Here is a 25,637-nt window from a genome sequence, read left to right on the forward strand (position 1 = left end):
AAGAAATATGGAAAATCAATGGGGGTTTTAAAAAAAGTAAAAAAAAAAAAAAAAACAACCTTCTCATGATATCCATCATTCTGTACGGGATCATCACACTCAGTGAGTCACAGATTAATGAAAATTTAGTCTACCCTTTCATAAATCTAAAACTGCCACCCAGGTCTTGGGCTCCTTCCCACCGCTCTCTCTGTTATTTACCCAGTACTTCTAGCAACTTTAACTGAACTTTCTGTGGTTTCATATCATGTTCTAATTATGCATGTGACAAATCTGTCAAATGTCAGTAAAGGTATTTATTGTATTTGTTTTGCATTCATTTCTGTTACCATAAACATAAAAATTTACACAACACAAATGATTCCTGACATGTTCATCTTTACATTTGTTCATCGGGAATCTATATGACTATAAGTTAAAAATCTCAACAACATAAAAAGTTATTCAGAAAACAATTAGTTTCCCACACATTGGTTCCCTTCCAGAAGCAATCGCTGTTACTTGGGCTTTTGTAAAATAAAATGTAGAATACAATAAAAAGTCTCTATTCTGAGGCCAGCAAGTGGTACGGTGGTTGGGGCACTTGGCTCCCACATGGCTGACCACAGTTCAAGGCTTGGACATACCTAATAGTAATGAATAAAATTAAATAATTCTTTAATATTTTTTATTTTAAAAGGCTTCTATTCTACCTACCTCTTTCCAAGAAGATATTATAGAACATTTTAAATACCCAAAATTGGGTATAGACAGAATAGACAGTAAAACCCCATCTATCCATCGCCCAATATAGGCCACCATCAACTTACTTTCACTCATTTCATCTTATGTCCTTAGTTTTAATTCAAATGGTGACACATACTATACACATTCATTATTATGTGTCATATGTACATCTGCCTGATTTTTTATTGGCTGCATAGTATTCCATCACACAGTCATGCCTTGATTGATTTAACCCCTCTGCTACTGATGAGTTGTATCTAATCATTTGCTACATTAAATAGATATATTCTTTTTTAAAATTTTTCAGAAAACTCGTGTACTTACAAGAGAGAAAGAGAAAGAGAGAAGCACCTTCCCCTCATGGGGAATAGTCGTACTGTAATCCCGTCTTTCATTTCTCCTTCTTTTCTCAATTTTGGGCATGCACACACACCCAGTGTGATTTTCAAGCTGATGGGTCTGGTATCAAACTACACAGTGAGCCATGTAGGATTCACCACCTTAACTGCCACCTCATGGGCTAGCCCTAGACAGATATATTCTTGTCCAAGATGTCTATAGGACAAATTCCTGAAACCACAATTGCTGTACAAAGGTCACATGCATTTAGAGATCTGATAGACTGGGTAGAAGCGAGTCATCCCAGTTGCCATTCCCAACTCCTTACCAGCACACTGTATGCAGAGATTTTTCATATATTTGCCAATCTAGTAGATAAAAAATTAAAATAGTACCTATATTCTTCTTCCGGTAAGTGAGGTAGAACATCTTGTCCAGGTTTAAGGTTCTTTTTTTTTTCTGTTTATGAATTGCTTTCTCATCTTTGCCATTTTTGATTGTCATGTTTAAAAAAGCCTGATCTACCTAAAGATTACAAATATAGTTTTCCACTTCTTATACTCTTATCATCTTTTATTATACTTAAATATTTGATCCATGTACTACTTAGCTTTACATATAAAATGAAGTAGGAATCAATTTCATTTTTTCTAGATGGCCATCTAGTCATTCTCGATATCATTTATTGTATTCGTGTACTTATTTGTCCTTAACTGGCCCGTGTCATCTTTGTTAGATTTATCTGGTTTGTCAACTCTCCCCTCGAAGAACTAGGTCCAGGATTTATATATGACCTTCCTTTTACCGCCATTAGATTTAGAAGTGTTACTATTATTATCTCATATTTGTAAAGGAAAGAAGAAAGTACCTTCCTTATTCGCCTTTGTGATAGTTAAATAAAAATATCTAACATTATTAGTGTGAGGATAATAAATCTTTGATAAAATGGTAGTTATTAGTTTTATATTTATATTTTATTATAGCCCCAATTTATTATTTTATGCTTTCATCTTTATTTCTTTTATGTTTCTTTCTCTAACTTCTTATATTAATTCCTTATTTCATTTTTATTCATACTTTATTAATGCAAGCATTCAAGTCTAGTCATTTCCTTCTAAACACAGATTTGCTTATGTTCCTTAGTCCTAATTTGTAGTGAATTCAGTATTTACATTTTTTTAAATAGTCCACATTTTCTCTTTTGTTTTCCATCTTGGCCTGAAGATGGAAAATATTTTTTGTTGGTTTTTAAAATACAGAAAAATTAAAATAACATAAAATTCACCCATGTTTATATTACACAGAAATAACTTTTTTTTGTTTTTCTATAAATATGCCTATTTAAATTTCAGATATAAAGAACATATGTATATCCTTTCCTGTTCAATAAAAGAAAAACTGTGCTGGTCCCACAGCCTACTGTTTAAGAGAGTCAGATCCCTATGGCTGACCACGGCTTGAATTCCAGCCTTGAGAGCTTGAAAACATGTGTGCTCAAAATCCTGACAGAAAGGAGTAACGAAGGAAAAGGATGTGGTGTAACTAAGCTCCTTCAAGGGTGCTTTCTCTCCCTCCCTCCCTCTGGGAAGTGCATGAGCCCTTTGGCAATTTAATAAGAAGAGAGGGGGAGAGGGAGGAAGCAAGAGGGAAGAGGACGAAGACAAAGAAAGAGAAGAAGAAAATTCTTAACCTGAGGTCTCCTTTGCAGAGCCCAGCTTTTGTGGAGCAAGGTCAAGAAGAAAATGACTCTCATTAAACGAGGCATCTAGCTTCTACCCAAAGGTCCAGGTCTTCGGTATCCGTATCTCTCACTGGGGAAGGGAATCAGAACCAAAACTCAAGTTTCTGCAATTTGGCAGATGCCTTCAGCTTCAGTGAACTATTTACCGCTCCAAGCTTTTTCACTGGATTTGGCCTAATAACTTATTATCTCGTAGCTCTTTGATGCTTTGAAGAAAAAATTTAAATATATATTTTAGTCAACAATTTCAGTGGATTTCAGAGAGAAGATGGGTCAAATAATTGACCCTGCCATCTAACAGAAAATGGAAGGCTCACCTCTGAACTTTGGTTAGTCTATAATGCCTACATTACAATGTTTATAGCATTCATAGTCTGTTCTGTAGCCATAACATCCATAATTTGTCTTGCTAGAGGCAGGCTGAGGGTGTTTAGTGCCGTATGATTATGCCACCTCTTGCCCTATGTGAGCTTGTCAGGGATTTCTGTTGCATCTCTGGCATTTTCCTGTGATGCTATCCAGTCTTCCTGTGGAGATCTCTCTGGGTAAGCAGGACATGGTTACTTTTGTTTATCATGTGCAGGTTGATAACAGTTGAGAGTTATGTTGATCAGGGCAAAGGCACACTTTGGGTTTAAAGGTTTTGTTTTCAAACCTCTAACAGATTTGAAATATATGGCTTTTGCTCAAACATGAGTGGAAAATGTAGGGCAATCCTGACTAATAGCATCTGGATTTTTTTTCGCCCTATATCTGGAAGAAGTTGGTAAGGGAGAGAAACAGGGTTTGAATTCCTCATTTCCTTATTTAAAATGAAAATAGATCTAAAGAAATATTTATTGAGTGTGAGCAGTCTAAGCTGGAATCATTCCTCAGCTCCCTTCAGATGATTCTCTGTGACCAAGCTGGACTTTTCTGGGAAAGCCCAAGTTCAGATTTTGCAAAAGGCAGCAAGAAAAGCAATGCCTAAATAGGAGTATGGAAATTCTACCCCTTCCTCAAGGTCAAAGTGTATACCACTGGTACCTCGTGCCAAATATTTCATGGATTCCACATTTCCATGATTGATATCTGAGGAACGAAGGCACATTTTCTTGGACTACCCCAAATGTCCCATGGCCATTTTTTCCTAGGTAGGTCTGGTAGAAAGCTAGCCTCTGACTTCGGCAGCACCTTTACATGTAACCTGTTTCATGCCTTTTTTTTTTTTTCATGTATCCCAACCATGCCCTGAGAATAACTAAAAAATGTGGATGGGTCCCTGTGCTGATTCCAGGCTTTGAAGTCAAAACTTTCAATCAACGACTTGCAATTTGGGCTTTTATCACTTTGGTGAACATATCATTCATTCTCTAAAGCAGGGAACATGTCTGTGAGTGTACAATCAATAATTAAACTTTGGGAGCACCCTTTCATGTAAACCGTTTTATGCCCTTTTTTTTTTTTTTCATGTATCCCAACCATGCCCTGAGAATAACTAAAAAATGTGGATGGGTCCCTGTGCTGATTCCAGGCTTTGAAGTCAAAACTTTCAATCAACGACTTGCAATTTGGGCTTTTATCACTTTGGTGAACATATCATTCATTCTCTAAAGCAGGGAACATGTCTGTGAGTGTACAATCAATAATTAAACAGGACCAGAAGTGTAAAGTGGCAATGTCCCAGCAAACCAGAATATATGCCCAACCTAATTATCTTCCATGTTTCCGTAATAAATCCAAATATACTGAGATGTATTGTAACATACACCTCATTTTTTCCTCCAGCATTGCAATAAAAATTTGACATTATCTTTATTGCCAAGACTAGATACATAGTCATACTTAGCAGCAAAACCAGTATAATTCAGTAATGATTTATTTAATCTCCATTGTCTTTTGATTTTATGAGTGCATACATTCATTTTTACATTGCACTCTAATATCTTGCTCATAGTTTTCTGCTACTTTACAGGAAATGGAGCTTGATTTGTTGCCTTATTTTATAACCCAAAGTTTGATGGTAGAGTTATGGTGCTTTCAGGTGGTAAATTCATTCCAATACTAGTTGCAACATAGCAGCAGCAGCAGTTAATACTTACTCATGTGCTACTGCATGCCAGGCCTAAGAGTTTTAATATCTTACTTAATCCTCACATCAACACCATGAGGAAAAGACTGTTATCATTCCAGTGTACCAAGCAAATTGCATGTGCTTCTGAATCTTCTAAGTAAAGGGCCTGGTTGACTATACAGCGAGCTCATGTTCTTAGACACATTAGATGATCTTTATTCCTGGCTTTTAAAAATGGTTGTATTTTATATTCTACAATCTCCTAATGTTTCCTTTAATCAAAACTAGTGTAAAAAAATAAGTCACTTTTCAGTCTGTCCCTTGTTTGGCAGCTCATTGCTAAGCCAATCTGCCCATTGTTCCAAGTCAGTATATTTTCCACACAGCTATGATTTACAAACTTCTGTGGCAGCTTCCCTTGCCTTACGAAGATATGTTAAATGCTAGTTATATTGCATTATTTTGACTAAGTTTTCATTGTGGAAAAAGATACCACTTTGAAAAAAATGAATATTATCTTGGTGTGAAACATACTATGAGAAATTCAACTCAATTGTTTTAACATCATTTTCTGAATGTTCCTGGAAGTATGAATCTGTGAGTCCTATGACAATGAATTAGATCATTTGATTATCAGGATGCTCTGTCTCCCTTGAGGTTCTAGCACCATTTCACACAGATTTTCTGTGTATTTGTGAATGCTTCTTGGCTCCAGTGGCCAGAGCAGAAGGTGTCTTGGCACCCACACTCACCCTGGGCCCAAGGGGAGAACCATGTCCCACACTTAACAACTTCCCCTCTCTCATAGGTAGCCAAGGGAAAAACCCTATGAAAACATGTGGCTCGTGGTTTTATTGTTAAAGTGCTTAACTGAAATATTAAAACAAAACAATAATGTTTTTAGAAATATAATAGAGTGTTTCTATTGTTTTGTTTTAATATTTCACATTAAGCATTTTAAAATTCATGACATGATGGAATAACGATATTAGTAACTATTATTATCTGTGTGCAAAGAACTTGCTACACTGGAGTTTTTTTAAAGTTTATTTCTTCCATGAGTAAGAGAGACAGTACCCCCCAGCAGGATATAACATCATGATCCACCCTTAACTTCAGCCAGGCACAGATCATGGGCAAATGCATGCCTTGCATTCTCGGGGAGGTCCCCATCTGCAAACTTGGAACTTTCCCATGACTTCAAGTCATGTGTTTCTGCCTGGCTCCTGATTATGCATTTTTTAAAAAATCTTTGTAACAATGCTATAACATAGGTCTTGTTTCTCCCGATTTTCCAGAGATCACAACCCAAAGCACTGATCTTTGGATAAAAGCCAGAATAGAATAATGCCCAAGTTCATGCTCTGCCCAGCTTCCCTGGCTGTCTCCCTCATTGGCTTCTGGTCCATGTAGTACCTTTTCTTAGCTTTTTGTTTGGTTTGTTGTTGTAGTTTTTCCTTTTTTTTTTGGTATAATCAAATTAAGGATATTACAATGTATAACATTTTCAATAGAGGATTTTTATATTCTTTGGTCTTTTAAGTGTTTCTTCTCTTTGTCCCTACAAACCACTCTCTACCATCCACTTCCCTTCCTTACAGACTCGGCGTCTACACTTATCCTCCCTACTATTGTATCTTTGGATTTTTTTTTTTATTTCTGCCAAAGAATACAGGCATTCAATGTATGTCAAGCTGGGATATACAGTGTTTATCTTTCCAAGTCTGACTTACTGTGCTTAGCATTAAGTCCTCTATAATCAGCCACTTGAATCAAATGACAGTGTCTCATTGTTCCTTATGATTGAATAGTATTCCATAGTGTATGTGCCACAATTTTTCAACCCAGTCCTTAGTTCTTAGGCACTTAGGTTGATTCCATGTCTTCATGTGAATAATGCTACAAGTGTCCTGCCCAGTGAGTGCTTTACTGTCTTTGGGGTAAATACCAAGGAGTGGGATTACTGGGTCATATGGTAATTCCATATGGTTTTCCATAGTAGCTATACTAATCTATTATACATTCCCACCAGCAGTATAGAAGAGTTTATTTTTTGTGACATCCTTGCCAGCACTTGTTCTTTATTATTTTTTAGTATTCTATTTAAATTTATTATTATTATTATGATGATGATGATTATTACTTGACCAGAAGAGACAGAGAGAGAGAGAGAAAGTGTGAAAGGAAACCACCCGGTCTGGGACCTAAACTGTAGTCAACCATGTGCGAGTCCAGTGCCTTTAACCACCATGCCAACTGAGGGCCTCAAATAGTAGTTTTTTGTTTATTGAGGGTGTTTTTTAGAGATTTTTACTATAGGGCATGTGCACTCACCAGAGGGCCACACCACAATCCTTTCTCCTCCAGGGATCTTGGGCACGCACATTCACCTGTCATGAGGTTTAAGCCATCAGGTCTGAGACTAAAACCCCAGAAGCCACCAGATATGGGATTTGAATTATGGTTGACTACCTGGGAGTACAGTGACATAACCAGTATGCCATCTGCTGGTCTCTGTTCTTTTTATTATTATTATTATAGCCATTCTGATAATTTAAGCAGTATCTCATTGTGGTTTTTATCTACATTTCCCTTATGATAAGAGACACCAAACATTTTTCATGTGCATTTTGGCCATTCATATTTCTTCCTTAGAAAGTTCAGCTCATTTGCCCATTTTTAAAATTGGATTATTCATTTTTCTATAGGTGAGCTTCTTAAATTCTCTGTATAATCCGGTTATCAATCCTGTATCTGAAGCATGATTTACAAATATTTTCTCCAATTCCAGGGGTTGTCTTCACTCCATTTATTGAGTCCTTTGCTGTGTAGAAGATTTTCAGTTTGACATATTCACACTTGTATACATGTGGGATTATTTCCTTTGCTGTAGGGGTTATATTTAAGAAACCATCACCTATTTCAAAATCTTCAGGTGTTTCCTCTGTGTTTCCTATCAGCAGTTTATAGCTTGAAGCATTATATTTAAATCTTTGATCCATTTTAAATGTATTTTTTTTAATGGTAGGAGATAGGGGTCCATTTTCATTTTCCTGCATGTGAATATCTTGTTCTTCCAACATCATTTGCTGAAAAGACTTTCTTTTTTCCACTGCATTGTCTTGTGCTCTTTGTCAAAGATCAGTTGGCTGTATACTTTGCAGTTTATTTCTGGGTTATCTATTCTGTTCCATTGGTCTATGAGTCTGTCTTTGTGCCAGTACCATGCTGTTTTGATTAGCACAGCTTTGCAAATACATTTGAAGGTCAGGTAGTGAAATGCCTTTTTTAAATGATATTTCCTTGACTTTATACAGCCTCTTAAGATTTAAAATACATTTTATGATTGTTCTATATTTGTGAACAGTGTCACTGGTAATTTGATTAGAAATGCATTGAATTTGTAAATTAATTTGGGTGGAATTCACATTTTTATTATGTTGATTATTCCAACCCTAGAGCACAGGATGTCTTTCCATTTTTTTTGGTACATTTTCAATTTCTTTTCCTGGCTTTTTATAATTTTTTTACAGAGGTCTTTAATTTCTTTGGTTATGTTTACTTCTAGGTATTCGTGTTGGAGGGCTATTATAAATGGTATTGCTTTCTTTAATTCTGCATCAGTCTGTTTATTGTTAATGTATAAAAATGCTATAGGTTTTTGTACATTGAGTTTTGTATCCTCCTACTTTGCTGAATTCATTTATCACTTCTAGGAGTTTTTTTCAAAGGTTCTTTAGATTTTCTCTGTATATAGTTATATCATCTGCAAACAGGGACAATTTAGTTTCTTCTTATTTGAATGCCTATCATTTTACTCTCTTGTCTGATTATGTTGGCTAAAACTTTCAGCACTGTTAAAAAGGAGTAGAGGGACCAGCAGACGGCATAATGGCTTTGTCACTGGACTCTCATGTTGTTGACTGCAGTTTGAGTCCCGGACCCAGTGGCTTAAACTCACACAGGGTGTGTGTGTGTGCATGCCCAAGATCCCAAAAGGAGAATGGAGAAGGGTTTGCTGCGTGGCCATCCCCCCTGAGGGGTGATTTCTCACTTTCTGTCTCTCTGTCTCTCTTTGTCTTTCTGACAAGTGCACGTGCCCTATAGCCAAAAAAAAAAAAAAAAAGGAGTGAAGATAATGTGCAGTTTTTCCAGTTTTTAGTGGGAAAGTTTTCAGCTTTTCCCCATTTGGCAATAATGATAGCAATGGGTTTGTCATATGTTGTTATTATGTTGAGAAATGTCCCTTCGATACCTATTTTGTTGACAGTCTTAATCATGAAAAGATGTTTTGTTTTATTAAATGCTTTTTCTTCATCAATTGAAATGATCATATGGTTCTTATCTTTTCTTCTGTTAATATGATCTAGTACACTTATTGTTTTGCATATCTTGAACCATGTTTGCATACCTGGAATAAAGCCTGCCTATTTATGATGTATAATCTTTTTAATGTGTTTTTAGATTCTATTTGCTAGTATCTTGAGGATTTTTGCATCTGTATTCTTCAAGGATATTGTGTTCTTGTCTGCGTTTGTTATCAAGATGATGGAGGCTTTATAGAATGAGTTTGGAAGGGATATTTCCTTTTAGATCTTTAGAAATAGCTTGAGGATAATTGGGGGAACTCTTTAAAAGTTTTGTAGAATTCAGAAGTGAGGCCATTGGGACTTCAGCTTTCCCTTGCTGGGACACTATTTATTAATGACTCAATCTCACTGCTTGTTGGTCTATTCAGGCCTTCTATTTCTTCCTGGTTCAATCAAGGTAGCGTCTATGTATCCAGAAATTTGTCCATCTCATCCAGGTTTTCTAGTTTGTTGATGAATAGTCACCCATAATATTCTCTCATAATTATTTGTATTTCTGACATATCTGTTGTAATATTACCATCTTGTTACTGATCTCATTTATCCTTATTTTTTTTTCTTGATTAATCTCTAGTGGTTTGTCAATTTTTTGTTTATCCTCTAAAAAAAAACAACTTTTTGTTTAATTGTTTCCTGTATAGTTCTTTTATGATCCATTTAATTTATTTCTGCTCTAATCTTTATTTCTTTTTTTCTTTAACACTACGGCACATGCATTCACTGGAGAGACAGAGAAAGACAGAGAGACAGAAAGTAAGAAATCACACACTCCCACCCACCCAGGAGGGACGGCCACACCATTATCCCTTCTCCATTCTCCTCTCGGGATTTTGAGCATGCACACACATGCGCCCAGTGTGAGTTTCAATCTGTCCAGTCTGGGACTCAAACCATGGTCAACCATGTGGGAGTCCAGTGCCTTAAACACTATGCCACCTGCTGGTTCCAATTTCTGTTCTACTCTTTATTATTTCTTTCCTCTGGTAATTTCAGAGGGTGGGGGTTTGTTGTGCTTTTTCAGTTCCTTGAGATAAATCATCAAGTTACTATTTGCCACCTTTCTATTTTTCTCTCATGAGCACTAATTGCAGCAAACTTCTAATGATTCATCCCAAAGATTCTGGAGAGTTGTGTGTGTTCACTATTGTTGGTTTCAGTACTCTTTTCTTTTTTTTTTTTTTTTTTTGGAGAGGTTTTCGCTATAGGGCTCATGCGCTCGCCAGACAGAGAGAGACAGAGAGACAGAAAGCAAGAAATCACCTCCCGGGGGGATAGTCACGCCACAATCCCTTCTCCTCCATTCTCCTCCATTCTCCTCTCGGGATCTTGGGCACGCACGCACACGCGCCCAGCGTGAGTTCTAAGCCACTGGGTCCAGGATGCGAACCGCGGTTGACTACATGGGAGTCCAGCGACATAGCCATTACACCAACTGCTGGTTCCCTCAATACTCTTTTGATTTGGGTTTTAATTTCTTCAGTAGTTGTGAAGTAGTTCAAGAGTAGGTTGTATAACTTCTGTATTTCTGTGTATTTAAGAGGGCTCTTCCTGTTGATTTCTAGATTAATTCCATGGTGGTTGTAAAAGATGCCTTATACAGTTGTTATACTTTTAAACTTGTAAAGGCTTCTTTTGTGCCTTATATATGGTCAATCTTTGAAAATGGTCCATGTAAGGATAAGAAAAAGGTGTATTTTGTAGTTATTGGGTGAAATATTCTATAAATGTCTGTCAAGCCCAGTTGGTTTATAGTATTAGATCCTATGTCTGTTTGTTTGTTTGTCTAGATGACCTGTCCAGTTGTGACAGTGGGTATTGAAATTTCAAATAATTAGTGTATTGCAATCAATCTCTCCCTTTAGACCTAGCAGTTTTTCTTTTACATATCTGGATGCCCCAGTGTTAGATGTACAAATATTTGTAATTATTATATCTTCTTGATGAATTCATGCTTTTAATACTATATACTGTATATATAGACTATATATACAGTATATAGTGTATGTATATATCAATTCAGTCAATCTGTGTCTTTCAATTAGGGAATTTAATATGTTAACATTCAACACTATTTTTTATATGTTCAAATTTATCTCTGTCATTTTGTTAGCCATTTAAAAGTTGTTTTGTGTTCTCTCATTTCTATTTGTCTTCCTTTCATTTTCCTGCCATAGTATTCCCTTGAGTATTTCATAAAGAACTAGACTAGGGTTGGCAAATGTTTTTCAGTTTTGATTTGTCTGGGAATGATTTTCCTTCTCCATTCCATTTAAAGGATACTATGACTGTGTATAGTATTCTTGACTGATTTATCTTTTTACATTTAGGATTTTAAATCTCCTCCCATTTCATCCTTGCCTATATTATTTCAGTTGAGAAGTCTGATGTTAGTTTAATGGGGTTACCTTTGTAAGTAACTTGGCATTTCACTCTTGCTTTGTTTAAGGATATCATGTTTGTCTTTGCTTTTGACCAATTTGGCTGTGATGTTCCTTAGAGAGAATTATGTTGAATTTATGTAGTGTTCTTTGTATTTGTTGGATCTAGATGTCTATATGTTTCCCCAATTTGGGAAACTTTTCAGGTATTTCATGAAAGAGAGTTTCTATGCCTTTACCTATCTCTTCACCTTTGGTAAAATCCATTATGCATGTATTTGACTGCTTAATGGTATCTAGAGATTCCCATATGTTGTCCCCATTTTTATGGAGTTTTTTAAATTCTTTTTGGTGGCCTGGATTAAATCAAATTTTTGTCTTCAAGGTCAGAGATTCTTTCTTCTGCATGATATTATCTGTTAATCCTTTTGCAAGAGGATTTAATTTCCTGTATTTTATTCTTCAACTCCAGAAGCTTTGTTTCATTCTTTTTTAGGGTGTCTATCTCTATGGAATTCCTCCTTCAAGTCATGGAATTTGCTATCATTTTCTATTGTGTCTCATTGAGTTTTATTATGATAAAATATTCTGAATTATTTTCCTGATATTTTTGTGATTGTGTGTGTGTGTGTGCACACGTTCTTTCTATTATTGATAGGGAGTAATTGTGTTCCTTTGAGGGAGAGATACTATCTGGTTTTCTCATATTTCTGGAGACTTTGCTTTGATTTTTGGCATTTGTTGAAATACATCTTCCTAATTTTGGGGGTAGATTTCTGCAGTTGTACATTCATGCTCTAAGACATAAAGTATTGTGTTAGCGCCAAGTCAGTTTCCCTATTCTGTGAGTAGGAGTGCTGAAATTCACAATGGGAGTTCTGGGGATTTGAATTTCAAAGGAGTGTTTCTCTCCTTTCTCTTCACTAGAGGAGAAAATAGAGAATTTCTCCAGAGTCACAGTATCTTTAGGTGGTTGGTTCCTCTCCCAAACTCTCTAACCCCAATGTGGCCAGGGGCCATGCTGGGAAAAGTGGATGTGAAGTAGCAAGCTAAGCTGTAGATGCCTTCCTACCTTGCTCCAGCTGATTGGGCAGGGGCAGAGACAGCAAATGTCCCCCTAGCATTTTAAATAGAGCTTTATTTGTCCCACAAATCACCGTGTCAGTTTTTTGAACTAACTATTAGAAAGTATTTTGGTGAAACTCCAACAGTCTGGTATACTGGCTCTGCATGGATGGACAAGAGATAATCATCTTTACTGTTTAAATCATCTGTAATTAAACACATCCTGGCACTTGAGTCTAGCAAAATGGAAGAAATGAATGTGATCTTTGAGAAGATTTTCACAGGCTCCTTATTTAAGGCCTTGATAAATTAAAAAGAAGCTTAATGGCACAGTAAAGTTGATATACCCTGGGTGACATTGGCAGAGAAACCCCAACTATCAACTATACCCCCAAAGGAATGAACAGCTTGGGATCTAGAGACTCACATTCCAGTGTTTGTAACTCTGTTTCTATGGATAAATCCTTCACATGAAAATTTTGTCAAGAAAGTTAACCAAGTGTAAGCCCCTCCATTCTATTCAGTAGTCACATCTGTGCTGTGTAGCAACTCATCATGCTGGAGATCCCACTTTTCAGGAGACTCTGATGGATCCTGTGGTGAACATCTTTTCACAAAGATAAGTGATCATGCACAATCTTGTGTTTATTGCAGGGTATTCGTAAGCCAAACCCTCCTCAGAAGCCTCTACCTGCAGATCCTTTGAGCAGAACAACTCGGCTCAGCAATGCCTCAGGGAGGACCTTGGGACAGCAGGAGCCTGGGCTCCACTTGGCACCCATCAGGTTGGTGTGAGGGGGCTGTGCCTGTCTCTTTCTCAGGCTGTTGTGGGGCAGCTGAGCCAACCTATGCAGATATGGCTGTAGTGGTCAAGTGGTCATGCTTCCTGTACTCCTCACAACTGGGAGTAATATATAGTAGATGCGAAAATAGCCAGGAAGCTGTCAATGGGAGCTTACAATCACATAGGTATTGCTATGGAGCTCCTAGCAATGGCCCCAAAATAGCTCAGAGATCAAATCAAGATGAAATAGTATGCCTTAGAAAGTTGTGGTTATTGACAGGGGGACTGGACTCATCTTCCAAAGATGAGGGGAAAGCTACCAAGTGGTATGATGGTATGAAAGCGAGACACTCACTTTCCAAACCCTTACCAGACCTTGACTCTGTCCAGTCCCTGAGGTCCTAAGACATTAGGTCTGGTTGGAGGTCATAGATGAAACAAAGAGAACATGAAGACTAAGGCTAACATAGTGTCTAGGTACCCACAGGCCTGGTAAAACTGCATAACTACAGGGACCAGCAGTTAGCGTAATGGCTATGTCGCTCGACTCCCATGTAGTCAACCGCAGTTCAAGTCCCGGACCCAGCAGCTTAAACTCACGCCGGGCACGTGTGCATGCATGCCCAAGATCCCAAGAAGAGAATGGAGGAGAAGGGATTGCGGCGTGGCCATCCCCCCGGGGGGGGATTTGTTGCTTTCTATCTCTCTGTCTCTCTCTGTCTTTCTGGCGAGTGCACACGCCCTGTAGCAAAAACCTCCCCCCTCCCCCCCCAAAAAAAACTGCATAACTACATAACTAAGAAGGGGATTACCTTTAAATATTTTCTCTTCCTGTGTTTAACTAGGAAAGTATAGCCCTAAATTCCAATTTATATAGAGAGGATAACTGCTGCACTCAAATCAGCTCACAGTTATTAGTGTGATATTAATTTCCAGGAATTTTGCAAGCTGGTTGCTAAATCTACCCAACATTTAGGACTAAATTATTAGGTTGCCAACAACCCAATACAGAAACTTACAAGGATATAAATTATATTTGAAACAAAGGTAATGAATGCGCAAATCTCATCACTTCTACTTTTTTAAACTGTACTTTGCTATAATTATCTGTGCTCTTTAGGTTGCACTCATCTGTTTTCTGAATAGTGAAATTCTACAATATATCAGAGCGGCCGCTCACATCTCTTCCACATTCAGTGATGTCATGGTGATAGCTTGAATCAGCCATGGTCAAAGTATTTACACCATGTAACTCAGCAAACACTCCCAAAAACAGGGTCTCCTACCTCGTGGTGGTTAAGCATTTACCAGTACATACATGTGTTAAACCCTTAACCAAAGCACTCTTCTGACTCGCATGCCCCCTTGGCAGGAAGCCTAGTTTATGAGTTCAAAAGAACCAAAGTAGTGTGTTTGGCCAAGCTCTGGGTTCACTAATTCCATATCTCTGAAAGGGAAGATACACTTTAGTGATTTCATTATAGCTCGTGGGAGGAATGTTTGGCCTGTGAAAGAAATAGCTGTCTAATAAATCTCAGAGATAAAGCCAGTCAAAGGGTCAGGATGATGGTTTAATTTCCAATGGCATAAATGCAGAAAAAGTGCATAGCATCTTAATTATTTCATCGTGGTTTGCATGTTGACCTTAAAGTTACTTACTCCATTTGAAGGAAAAATGCTACTTTAAATGGATATGATAAGAAGAAAGTCCCTTTTCTAAATGTCCTCCAGCAGTGGCCTGTTTTACTTCTGCCAGCTGCTGACACCAGAGAAGCCAATTTTGGTCTTCCCCTCCATATTCACTTTTGAGGGAATTCCAGCTTTGCTCCCTGTTTCTAGAGCTGTGCTGTCCAATATAGTAGCCATTTGGTTGGTAGTATAGTGGTAAGCATAGCTGCCTTCCAATACAGTAGCCATTAAGCACACTGTGGCTGGGAAAAAACCAAAAATCCAGATATACTTCTATTGAAAACTCTGGAATGCCCCCCCCCAAAATGTCAACTATCCCAATAATCAATATTTTATATCGATGAGATGTTGGCATGGTAATACTCCAGATATATTGAACTACAAAAAATTTATTAAAAATTCATTTCACCTATTTTTTTTTTTCTTTTTAAAAAAGGTTTGTTGCCATAAGGCACCTGCATTTGCGGGAGTAAGACACAAAGAGACAGAGAGGGAAAGTCAGAAATCACTCTCCAGGGGGATGGCTATGTTGCAGTCACTTTTCTTCCATTCTTCTCTTGGGATTTTAGACACACATGAACACACGCCCAGAATGATTTTCAAGCTGCAGGGTCTGGAGCTCACACTGTGATTGATCATGTGAGAATCCAGCATCGTGTCACCTCCTGGCCTCATACTGTTTGCATGGGACTACTAGGAAATTTAGAGTTGGATATGTGGCTCAGACCACATTTTTTCTATCCAATGGTGCTGTTCTAGGGTCCACTTGTGGATGGGAGGAGGAGTTTTGGAAAGAGCTCCTCTGGTAGCAGAGTCCATCATAAAACCATTGGGAATCTTATAGTCCTCAGTAAGATCCCATACGTGATCTATAACCTCTGCGAGAAACAAAAGGGGCTTTCAGCCCCTGGTTTAAATGGCAGTAGGTTCTGACCCAGGAAACATTTCAGAGTGGAATAAAAAGCATTTCCAACACTAGACTTCTAATCCTACAGAAATCACTCTCAAGGTCTCTAACTACAATTTTGTTTTCTTCTCTCTTATTTACTCTTGTTTCAGACCTGCTCCTAAATACCCACACCAAGTGCCCAGAACCACCTATACTGCCTATATAAAATGAGAAGCCAACACCTTTTTTCAACAGTGAAGACAGAAGTTTGCACTATCTTTCGACTCCAGTTGGAGTAATTTTTTTGTACCAACGTTTAGAATTTTTTAATGTCTAAAACACCATTATTTTAAGAACTTTGAGCTACTGCCGTCAGTGCTGTGCTGTGCTATGGTGCTCTGTATACTTGCTCAGGTACTTGTAAATTATTAATTTATGCAGAATGATTATTACAGTGCAGTGCGCTGTAGTAGGCATTTTTACCATCACTGAGTTTTCCATGGAAGGAAGGCTTGTTGCGCTTTTAATATTTCAGTGAACTTGAAATATCCTGCTTGATGGGATTCTAGACAGGATATTTACTTTCTGATCAAGGCTTTATTGGAAAGCAGTACTCCAACGACTCGCAGCCGTGGTTATTACTGGACACAGCTCAAGAGACCCCAGGTAGAACCTTAAGTGAGTTTCTGAAATTCCTATCTCAGGCCAAAGCCAGGGAAATTCAGGTCCAGGATGTGCTTGGCTTTCAGGCAGGTCCAGAGCCCCTAAACAGGTGGACAGTTAGGCCCCATGTCCAGAGTTGCTGCACCTTGAAGCTCTAAGACTGCAGGGAAGAAGCTGGTTTCTGGCCAGAAAGTTTTAGGAAGAAACTTAGGTGTGATCACACCAGAATACAGATTAGAACACTAAATCAGGCAGAAACTTGACCTTGAGTTTAGCACATTTGGAGAATAGGCAAAGAAGAAGTCTGTGGTATTACTCGAGCCTTTGTTCTCTGGAAACACCAAGAACTTCTTTCCTGGCTGTCCTTTGCAGAGTGCTGGCATCAGCATACTGTTTAGACTGAGAAAGGTGGTGTTTTTACAAGAAAGCTACTGTCCAGGCACTGCAAACTTCCATCTCCCTATACTATTTGGAGCACAGTTGATTACTTCATTGTCTTCTCAACTGTAATACAATGATCCTGTATTCCTATGGATAGATAAGGCTCTCCGTAACTATTTTCACATGTGAACCAGTCACAAGATCTAGTCATTCAATTCTTCAGATAATAATCTTCTTTTACTGCAAGATTCAGTTTATTAAAAATTAGGCAGAAGCCCCCTGCTTACACAATCTGCAAATGGAATCCTATATTCATGGTATAGCCTATGTCTGTCATCCGTATTGTTATATGTTGAACAAAGAACGATAAGTTACTACTAAGTTCTCTTTGGGGCGTCCTGTTTTTCCAAGTTGGCTGCAAGAAGCTTTAAAAGATGTTGTTAGCATCGTCTGAATCAATTTCTTAAACACTTGTAACCTACCTGTTGAGCATCACAGACTATGATGAGGAAATCCATTTCCTGATCCTAAATAGTCATGAAATGTAGGCTTGGGCAGCAGCCCCTTCAACCGTTTACTCTTCAAATATCTCTCTGGGGAGCCATTTTCACAAAAAGATCTCTCTAAGTTGCCTATCTCTAATGGCATGAAAAATACAAAAATACTCAGATAAGGTAAAATGCCATTATGCTTCTGTCTTCTGGTAGGGTCATGTATGACTAGTTTTCATATTAGAAGGCAATTGACAGCAGTTCCATAATTCACTCTGAGTGTTTTATGATAGACATTTTTAGGGGTCATTTCAACAGTTTTCCTATATGCCTTGAAGCAGAAAGAAAAATATGTACCAAGAATCTTGGTTTGCCTTCCAGAAAACAAAACTGCATTTAACTTTCCCCACCTTCGTCTCCATATCTAGGCAATGTAGTATTCATGACTGTGGATAGACTAAATAAAAGCGAGTCACAAACATAGAAGGAAACATTCCAACTCTGATAGCATGCATCTGTTTATTATACAATTACTAATGTCTTAAAAAATGTAAAGCCATGTAAGAAAATATTACCACTGATGAAATACGTACAGAATTACTGTAACCGATATTACGTTTGATAACTGTACTAAGGCCAAAATATGTACTATTGAACAGGTTTACAGAATTTTATGGTGCATTATGTGGGCATCATCTTTATAAGATGCCCAAATACCTACATCTGGCATTTTAGCCCCTCTACCTATTATTACATGTAAGAACGTATGAACTGACTTTTCCTTTTTGTTGTATTCTTAGCTGTAATTCCTGTGCTTCTGTTCAGAGACTCAGGAAGAGTTTGATATTGAAGGAGGTTAAAGCTGTGATCTTCTGCCATGTCATCAATGGCCAATTAGAGGCTGCCGCTGATGACACACTCTTTTCTCTACAGTACTAATTGCTTTTATAGAGCCATGCAATTAATTTCTGAATAAGAATATATATAAATCTAATATTCCTTTACACAGGTAATATTGTTAAAGGAATAATATTTTCAAGATGCAGTATTTATCAAATGAAGCATATTTAGCAATAATTTCCATCTTAATATAACTTAGGAAAAGAACCAAAACAAGGTGTGTTATTTGTTGTTGTTGTTGTTGTTGTTGTTTTTGGGGGGGGGCATTGAGAATATTCCTTTCCTTTTTTATAGCCTCACAAATGATGAAAACAAAAAATCGATACTTACCAGGTCACTGGGAAAGTCATGACACATTTTTGCATAGAAAAACACGTCATGACTCTCTCGATGACCTAATATATTTCAATGGCACTCTATTTAATTTTTTTAATTGTATCAGCATGAATAATAGAGTTGGTTTGAGTTTTCTAAGGCCATCACTGAGAAAATCAGTGTGTCCAGACACACAAAGGGCCCAGAGACTAGTTTACTTTCCTTCCAACATCTTATGATATGACTCCACTTGATGGGGAAGTGTATAGCTAATCTTCCAGGCATTCCATTTAAACATTTATCTCCAGAAATTTTTCACTAGTTTGTTTTCCTGACACATGGAATCAGATGTGTAGCAACCAAAAGAAACAATACATAAAATTTTCCATTGTCAAACTATGCGCACAGAGGTTACACTTCCCAGTGAGAATTTTTCCAGCTTACACATGTGGGATGATGACATCACAAAAACCACAAAAACAACAAATTAAACTATATAAGAATAAATACTCCTGACTAGTCTCAGAGGAGACATTTTTATGCCTTCTTAACTTTATTAGGAATTCTCAGGCTGAAACCATAGGCCATTGTTCTCTGACAAATCAATACAACACATCACAGCATCCCCTAACAGAACAACTGCTAAAACTCTGATCTATGTCAGAATATCAGGAGCCTGTGATCTCCCATGGTGCTATAAAGAGCCTGGTGCTGGGCCGACCAGAATGGCTGAGCATCCTGCCACCTCTCCACTCATGTTTACAAGCACTCTGAGCCAGTGAGACCCTGACCATGGCAAGGGCATGATGCCGGGACAGCTGGGCTAGATCTTTCTAATGAGCCCTGATCTCTTACAGTCTTTCCTCATGAGACTTATTTTATTGTAAAACTTTGCTGTGTAGGGCCCCCTAAGTTGAGAGCAAAAAGCCCAGTGTAGACTTGGCCTGGAGATTCTTCCTCGCTGCTCTCAAAATGGCCCCAGCCATACACAATCCACTCTGATTAAAGTTGTACCAGCCTTCTCAGAAGTCTCCAAACACTATGCTAACCTAGAGGTGTGACCCTCAGGCTGGGAGTTTTATACACTGTGACTGGCTAGTGGGGAACACTCCAGGTACCATGTTTTCTCCTTTCCACCCATGCAAGAAGCCAACCTAAGGCTGCCATAGTGACTCCATGACTCATTAATAGGCCCATCAACACATCTGGACACAGGAAGTCAAAGGCTAATACATCTATCTGCCTTTCTCTATCGTCCAGAGACAAGTCCCTTTCTCCACGACAAATCTATTGCTCATGCATCTCCAATTTTTTTTTCTTTTCTTTTCTTTTTTTTTTGGAGAGGTATTTGCTATAGGGTGCGTGCGCTCACCAGACAGACAGAGAGAGACAGAGAGACAGAAAGTGAGAAATCACCCCCCAGGGAGGATGGCCACGCCGCAATCCCTTCTCCTCCATTCTCCTCTCGGGATCTTGGGCATGCATGCACATGCGCCCAGCGTGAGTTTAAGCCACCGGGTCCAGGACTCGAACTGCAGTCGACTACGTGGGAATCCAGTGACATAGCCATTACACTAACTGCTGGTCCTGCATCTCCAATTTTTGATGTGACTATTTTTGTCACTGCTTTGGGTAAGCCAGTGATGACCGCTGCAGTGTGCAGCAGCCCCTGCAACATCCATCTAGTGGATGCCCCAAAACCAACCTTCTCCAGGGTTGCGGCAGAGTCCCACCCACAGGCTCATCAACCCTCAGTGACTTCCCTTCTAATGCCTTATTTTGATTAGAATGGGCAGTTGGCCATAGATAATCATCTATGATTGCAAAATCCTCTGGATTAACTCTAAAGTACTTATTGACATCTATTGCTTTCAAACCTACTTGAACACACTGATAGTGAAACCATGCCCTTGGAAGATTGTCAAGCCTAATGCTGAGAGCCATTCCTGTGCAATGGGGATGCTTCCAGAAGCCATTTATGTGTACAAGAATGTGCCATCCCCTTGCTTTTTGTAAGGAAAATCTTTTTGGAGAGGTATTTGCTATAGGGTGCGTGCGCTCACCAGACAGACAGAGAGAGACAGAGAGACAGAAAGTGAGAAATCACCCCCCAGGGAGGATGGCCACGCCGCAATCCCTTCTCCTCCATTCTCCTCTCGGGATCTTGGGCATGCATGCACATGCGCCCAGCGTGAGTTTAAGCCACCGGGTCCAGGACTCGAACTGCAGTCGACTACGTGGGAATCCAGTGACATAGCCATTACACTAACTGCTGGTCCTGCATCTCCAATTTTTGATGTGACTATTTTTGTCACTGCTTTGGGTAAGCCAGTGATGACCGCTGCAGTGTGCAGCAGCCCCTGCAACATCCATCTAGTGGATGCCCCAAAACCAACCTTCTCCAGGGTTGCGGCAGAGTCCCACCCACAGGCTCATCAACCCTCAGTGACTTCCCTTCTAATGCCTTATTTTGATTAGAATGGGCAGTTGGCCATAGATAATCATCTATGATTGCAAAATCCTCTGGATTAACTCTAAAGTACTTATTGACATCTATTGCTTTCAAACCTACTTGAACACACTGATAGTGAAACCATGCCCTTGGAAGATTGTCAAGCCTAATGCTGAGAGCCATTCCTGTGCAATGGGGATGCTTCCAGAAGCCATTTATGTGTACAAGAATGTGCCATCCCCTTGCTTTTTGTAAGGAAAATCTCCCCTTCACTTTTGGGACAGTATGGCATCTTCTAAGTCCAATCGTTACGAGCTTGTTTCATATGAGAAAAACTAGGAAAAGAAATGCTGCATATGAAATTGTTAAAACATTCAATAACTGATTGTAATAGCCAGAAGACTTAACACGCAATTAAAGTAATTCTCAATGTAAAATGATTTGGCGCTTCTGGGTTGAATGCCCTGTAACCCACCATCAGAACAATGATTTGACACATCTTCAAAAAGCATATTCCACTTCCTGAGATTCTATCATAAAGTAACTTTTTAGATTTAGCACATTTTAAATCCAGACCAAAAAAATGTGATTATTTTAATTTTACAAAAACACTGAATGAGCTTTTAGGTTTATGACCCGTAAGTAGGCATCTTATTAGGGCATTGATAGGAAAACAAATTCGATTTTTAAAAATCCTTTAGAGTCCAAGGCAGGACAGGCAGTGGCAGAGCTAATAGTTCTTTTGTACCTTCTATTGGGTCAAATTGGTAGGTTGTAGGGAAGGCCCGCTGTTTGAATATGTGTGTCAACTGTTAATGTAACTCTTTAGACCGTGGCTATAGGCTATTCAGCACAGTACAAATTAAAGTTACAGCTACATAAACCAGCACAGTAATTTTATAGTGCTTCATCCATTTATAATGCTTTGGTTTGCTCATTTTTTTCACATACGTTTTTATGTTACAGTCTGTTACTTTTGTACACATTTCTCATTTTGAGGTTCTACAGGTAAACATGACCTGCTATTTCAGTAGAAAAAGTCATTGTTAAGAATATTATATCCAATAAATGGTATACAAGTAAATACAAAGATGTGTCTCATCTGTTATTAAGAATGTTTTAAAAAATGGAGAAGTCTTCATATGAAAAATGTGAATTTGGGGCCAGCAGATGTATATGTATAGTGGTTATGGCACTGGACTCTTATATGGCCAAATGCAGTTCGAGTCCCAGACCTGGTACATGTGTGTGAGTGTCCCGAATCCCAGGAAGAGAATGGAGAGGGAGTAATTTCAAAGCAGCTATTGCCCCTGGGAGTGATCTCACTTTTCCTCTTACTGTCTCTTTCCAGAAGGTGCATATGCCCTGTGGCAAAAACCTTAAAAAAAAATAAATAAAAGTAAATTTTGGAGTAGCAACACACAAAAATTTGAAGAATGGTTGGACAGGAGTGCAAGGAGTACTTGCTGCCAGTCCTGATAAACTAGGCAGATCATGGAATGAGGGAAGTAGTCACTCATATATACCATGGCAGGGGAGGAAGAGCCTAATTCTTATTTTAAATGCATAATCTACCAAATAATGTTCCAAAACTTCCCTTATTTACATGAGAGATTGCTTCAAAAAAAAAATATTGAACAGTGTTAGAGACATTTATATCACACCAAGAATGAAAATCAAAGTGCAATGGAAATCTATGAATTGGCATCTACCTTCATAAAGAAAGAACCACTGGGCCTGATCCCATAGCACAATTAAGCTCTTTGCATAGGGAGACTGGTTCTACCTGGCTGACCGTGGTTTGAGTCCCAGCCCTGACAGCTTCAGGGACATACTAGGCACATGTGCATGTATGCCCAAGGTCCTAACAGGATGGAGAAATGGTAGAGGGAAGATTGTGGTGTGACCATACCCCAGTAGGTTGTGAGTGCACCTGCTATCTAGCTATTATACACACACACACACACACACACACACACACACACACACATAGTGGTAAGGTTCATCCACAGCTGAAGCTCTGGGAGCTGAAGGACCCCAGTGAGGAAGAGCCCAATAGCCGAGTCCTCCCTAGTCATTGCTTCTACAAGGAAAAGAGCAAGTGTGTCAAGCAAAACTGTGATGTGTAACACCATCATCTGGGGGCTCATACAGACCTGGTACACCTGCACACAGTGTTATTGTCACTGTCACAGCAAGTGCCTGAACCTTGTCTCCAAGCCCTGTATGAGCTCCAAAGTTAGCCACCAGGCTGAGCATGAGCTGAGCATCTGCCCTGGGGTGGGACTGGAAAGCCAGGATTACCACTGTGCTGAGTGCCAGGGGCCCATCTCCCTGCAGAGTCGAATGAAACTTATGAAGTTCCCTTGGCAGTTCTATGGGGATCGTCCCATTTCACTGATGAGAAAACTGAAGTGGGCGTGCCCCATGAGGTGCAGCATCTGACCGCACAGGGCCGTACTACTGCAGCCACTGCCACTGGAACAACCTGGCTGTCATCCTCATGCGTGTCATGCACAACTGGGACTTCAAGTCACGCAAGATGGCTCACAGAAGCATGAGCTACCTGGCACTCATGGTGTCATGGCCAGTGCTCAAGCTCTGAGAGATCAACTCTCTGCTGGTGAAGGAGCTGGTGGAGATTCGGAAGGTATGCCAGGATATCCTGCTCATGAAGCTGTTTCATCACGTGCAAGGAGGCCATGGAGGCACATCTGCTGTGGCAGCTCCAGGGCTGGCAGCATTTTGTGGAGAATGATGAGAGGTACTGAGTCCAGGACCACCTGGAAGTACACACGGACCACCTCAGTTGCTCGCTCACGAGACCCACATACTCCACCAAGCACAAGCTAGGCTGTGAGTGGTGCCAGACCAAGGGCTTCATGTGAGCTCTGCAGAGGGTGATGTGCTGTTCCTGTTGGCAGCCTCTCCTCCATGTGCACCACTGCTCAGCTGTCTTTCGCAGGGACTATTAGGAAATTCGACCACAGGTCCAAAGTGAGCCCAGCTCAACCTGTAGAAGCAGAGGCTCTTTCAGGAGCCTGGTCTGGATATAGATACCTAGGGTACTGAGGAAGAGCGCCAGGCACCCAGTCTGCCTCTCTGGAGCCCACCCTGCTGGTCATTGCCAAAATCAAAGTGTTCATTCTGCTCCGGAGACCCCCAGGTGCAGCCTCTGGACCTTTCCACCCCTGTAGACCAGAAGGGGGACAGCAGTGCCCTTGAGGACTGTCATCTTACTCCCAAGGAGCTTGCTAGGACTTGGTCCATTTGAACCTGGCTGTTATGTGAGTGTGCTGCTGTGAGGGGTCCAATGTGGCTCTCACTCCTCCCCATTATAGGACTCTATGGGCAGAGGAGTGGGAAAGGACTTCTCACCTCTCCCATAGCACAGAGCTCCCTATGACTCTACAGATAAGGCTTCTGGGCCCTGCAGATGTCCCTGTTCCTGTTATGGCCTTTGTGGAAACTGGGCAGGCCAAGACCTCCAGACGGCTGCAGGGCAGTGACCAACGAGACCAGAGGAAGCCAGCTGCATACTCTCAGCTTGGGCCTGAGTCTGATCTGTGAAGAACGATTTAGGTTCTACCTAGAGGGCCCCTCCTTTGGCTTCTAGTAGTCACTGACTGGACTATTCCTGCTCATCTCCCATGGACCTGCTCCTTCCTTGGCCTCCAGAGGTTCCTCTAAGTCCAAAGGTGGTTGTCCAAGGGTGTTAGCTGCCCTTCCTGTGCAAAGGGAGCAAAAGGCACTGTGGAGCTTTTCCCTGTGAGGTACACCTGCTGCTGCTCCTGCCTCAACTCAGCCCACCTCATATTCCACCCCCAGGGGAGGTTCCAAGTTAGGCAGGAGAGTTGGCTAGAGTAGGCCTAGATGGCATTTCTTTTTTTTTTTTTTTTTGGAGAGGTTTTCGCTATAGGGTGCGTGTGCTCGCCAGACAGACAGAGAGAGAGAGACATAGAGATAGAAAGCGAGAAATCACCCCCCAGGGGGGATGGTCACGCCGCAATCCCTTCTCCTCCATTCTCCTCTCGGGATCTTGGGCATGCAAGCACACACGCCCGGCGTGAGTTTTAAGCCACCAGGTCCGAGACTCGAACCACGTTCGACTACGTGGGAGTCCAGTGACATAGCCATTACGCTAACTGCTGGTTCCCTAGATGGCATTTCTTGGGACCAAATTTGCCCAAGAAATTCTATCTTGCTGTCACAGTGTCTATGGAAGGCTTTTGCGAGATGACCAGCCAGAAGTCTTTTGTTTGGGGCCTGAATATTTGCTCATGGGAGCCTGGATAGTAAGCCTGGAGCCCAGCAGAAAGATCAGGGTGTGAGGGTGAGTCCAGACCCTGGTTCCTTGTGACCAAGGGCTTCTCAACAGTAGATAAGTTTAGAGCTCTTTAG

General features: G+C 39.9%; 1 protein-coding gene and 1 pseudogene across 1 annotated transcript in view; both read left to right on the forward strand.

The window, feature by feature from the left end:
- Positions 1–18,698, forward strand: part of ADAM12 (ADAM metallopeptidase domain 12) — a 457,774-nt gene extending 439,076 nt beyond the window's left edge. Inside the window, exons 22-23 of the mRNA XM_014586073.1 lie at positions 13,327–13,457; positions 16,205–18,698. Of these exons, the coding sequence (XP_014441559.1) occupies positions 13,327–13,457; positions 16,205–16,265 (192 nt within the window). The 3' untranslated portion in view covers positions 16,266–18,698. The remainder of the gene's footprint in view (positions 1–13,326; positions 13,458–16,204) is intronic.
- A 4,538-nt stretch (positions 18,699–23,236) lies between these two features.
- Positions 23,237–24,300, forward strand: LOC102491805 (differentially expressed in FDCP 8 homolog; annotated as a pseudogene).
- The last annotated feature ends 1,337 nt before the right edge of the window (positions 24,301–25,637 follow it).

The sequence above is a fragment of the Tupaia chinensis genome, unplaced genomic scaffold, assembly GCF_000334495.1.
Source record: "Tupaia chinensis unplaced genomic scaffold, TupChi_1.0 Scaffold000113_1, whole genome shotgun sequence".
Lineage (NCBI taxonomy): Eukaryota > Metazoa > Chordata > Mammalia > Scandentia > Tupaiidae > Tupaia > Tupaia belangeri.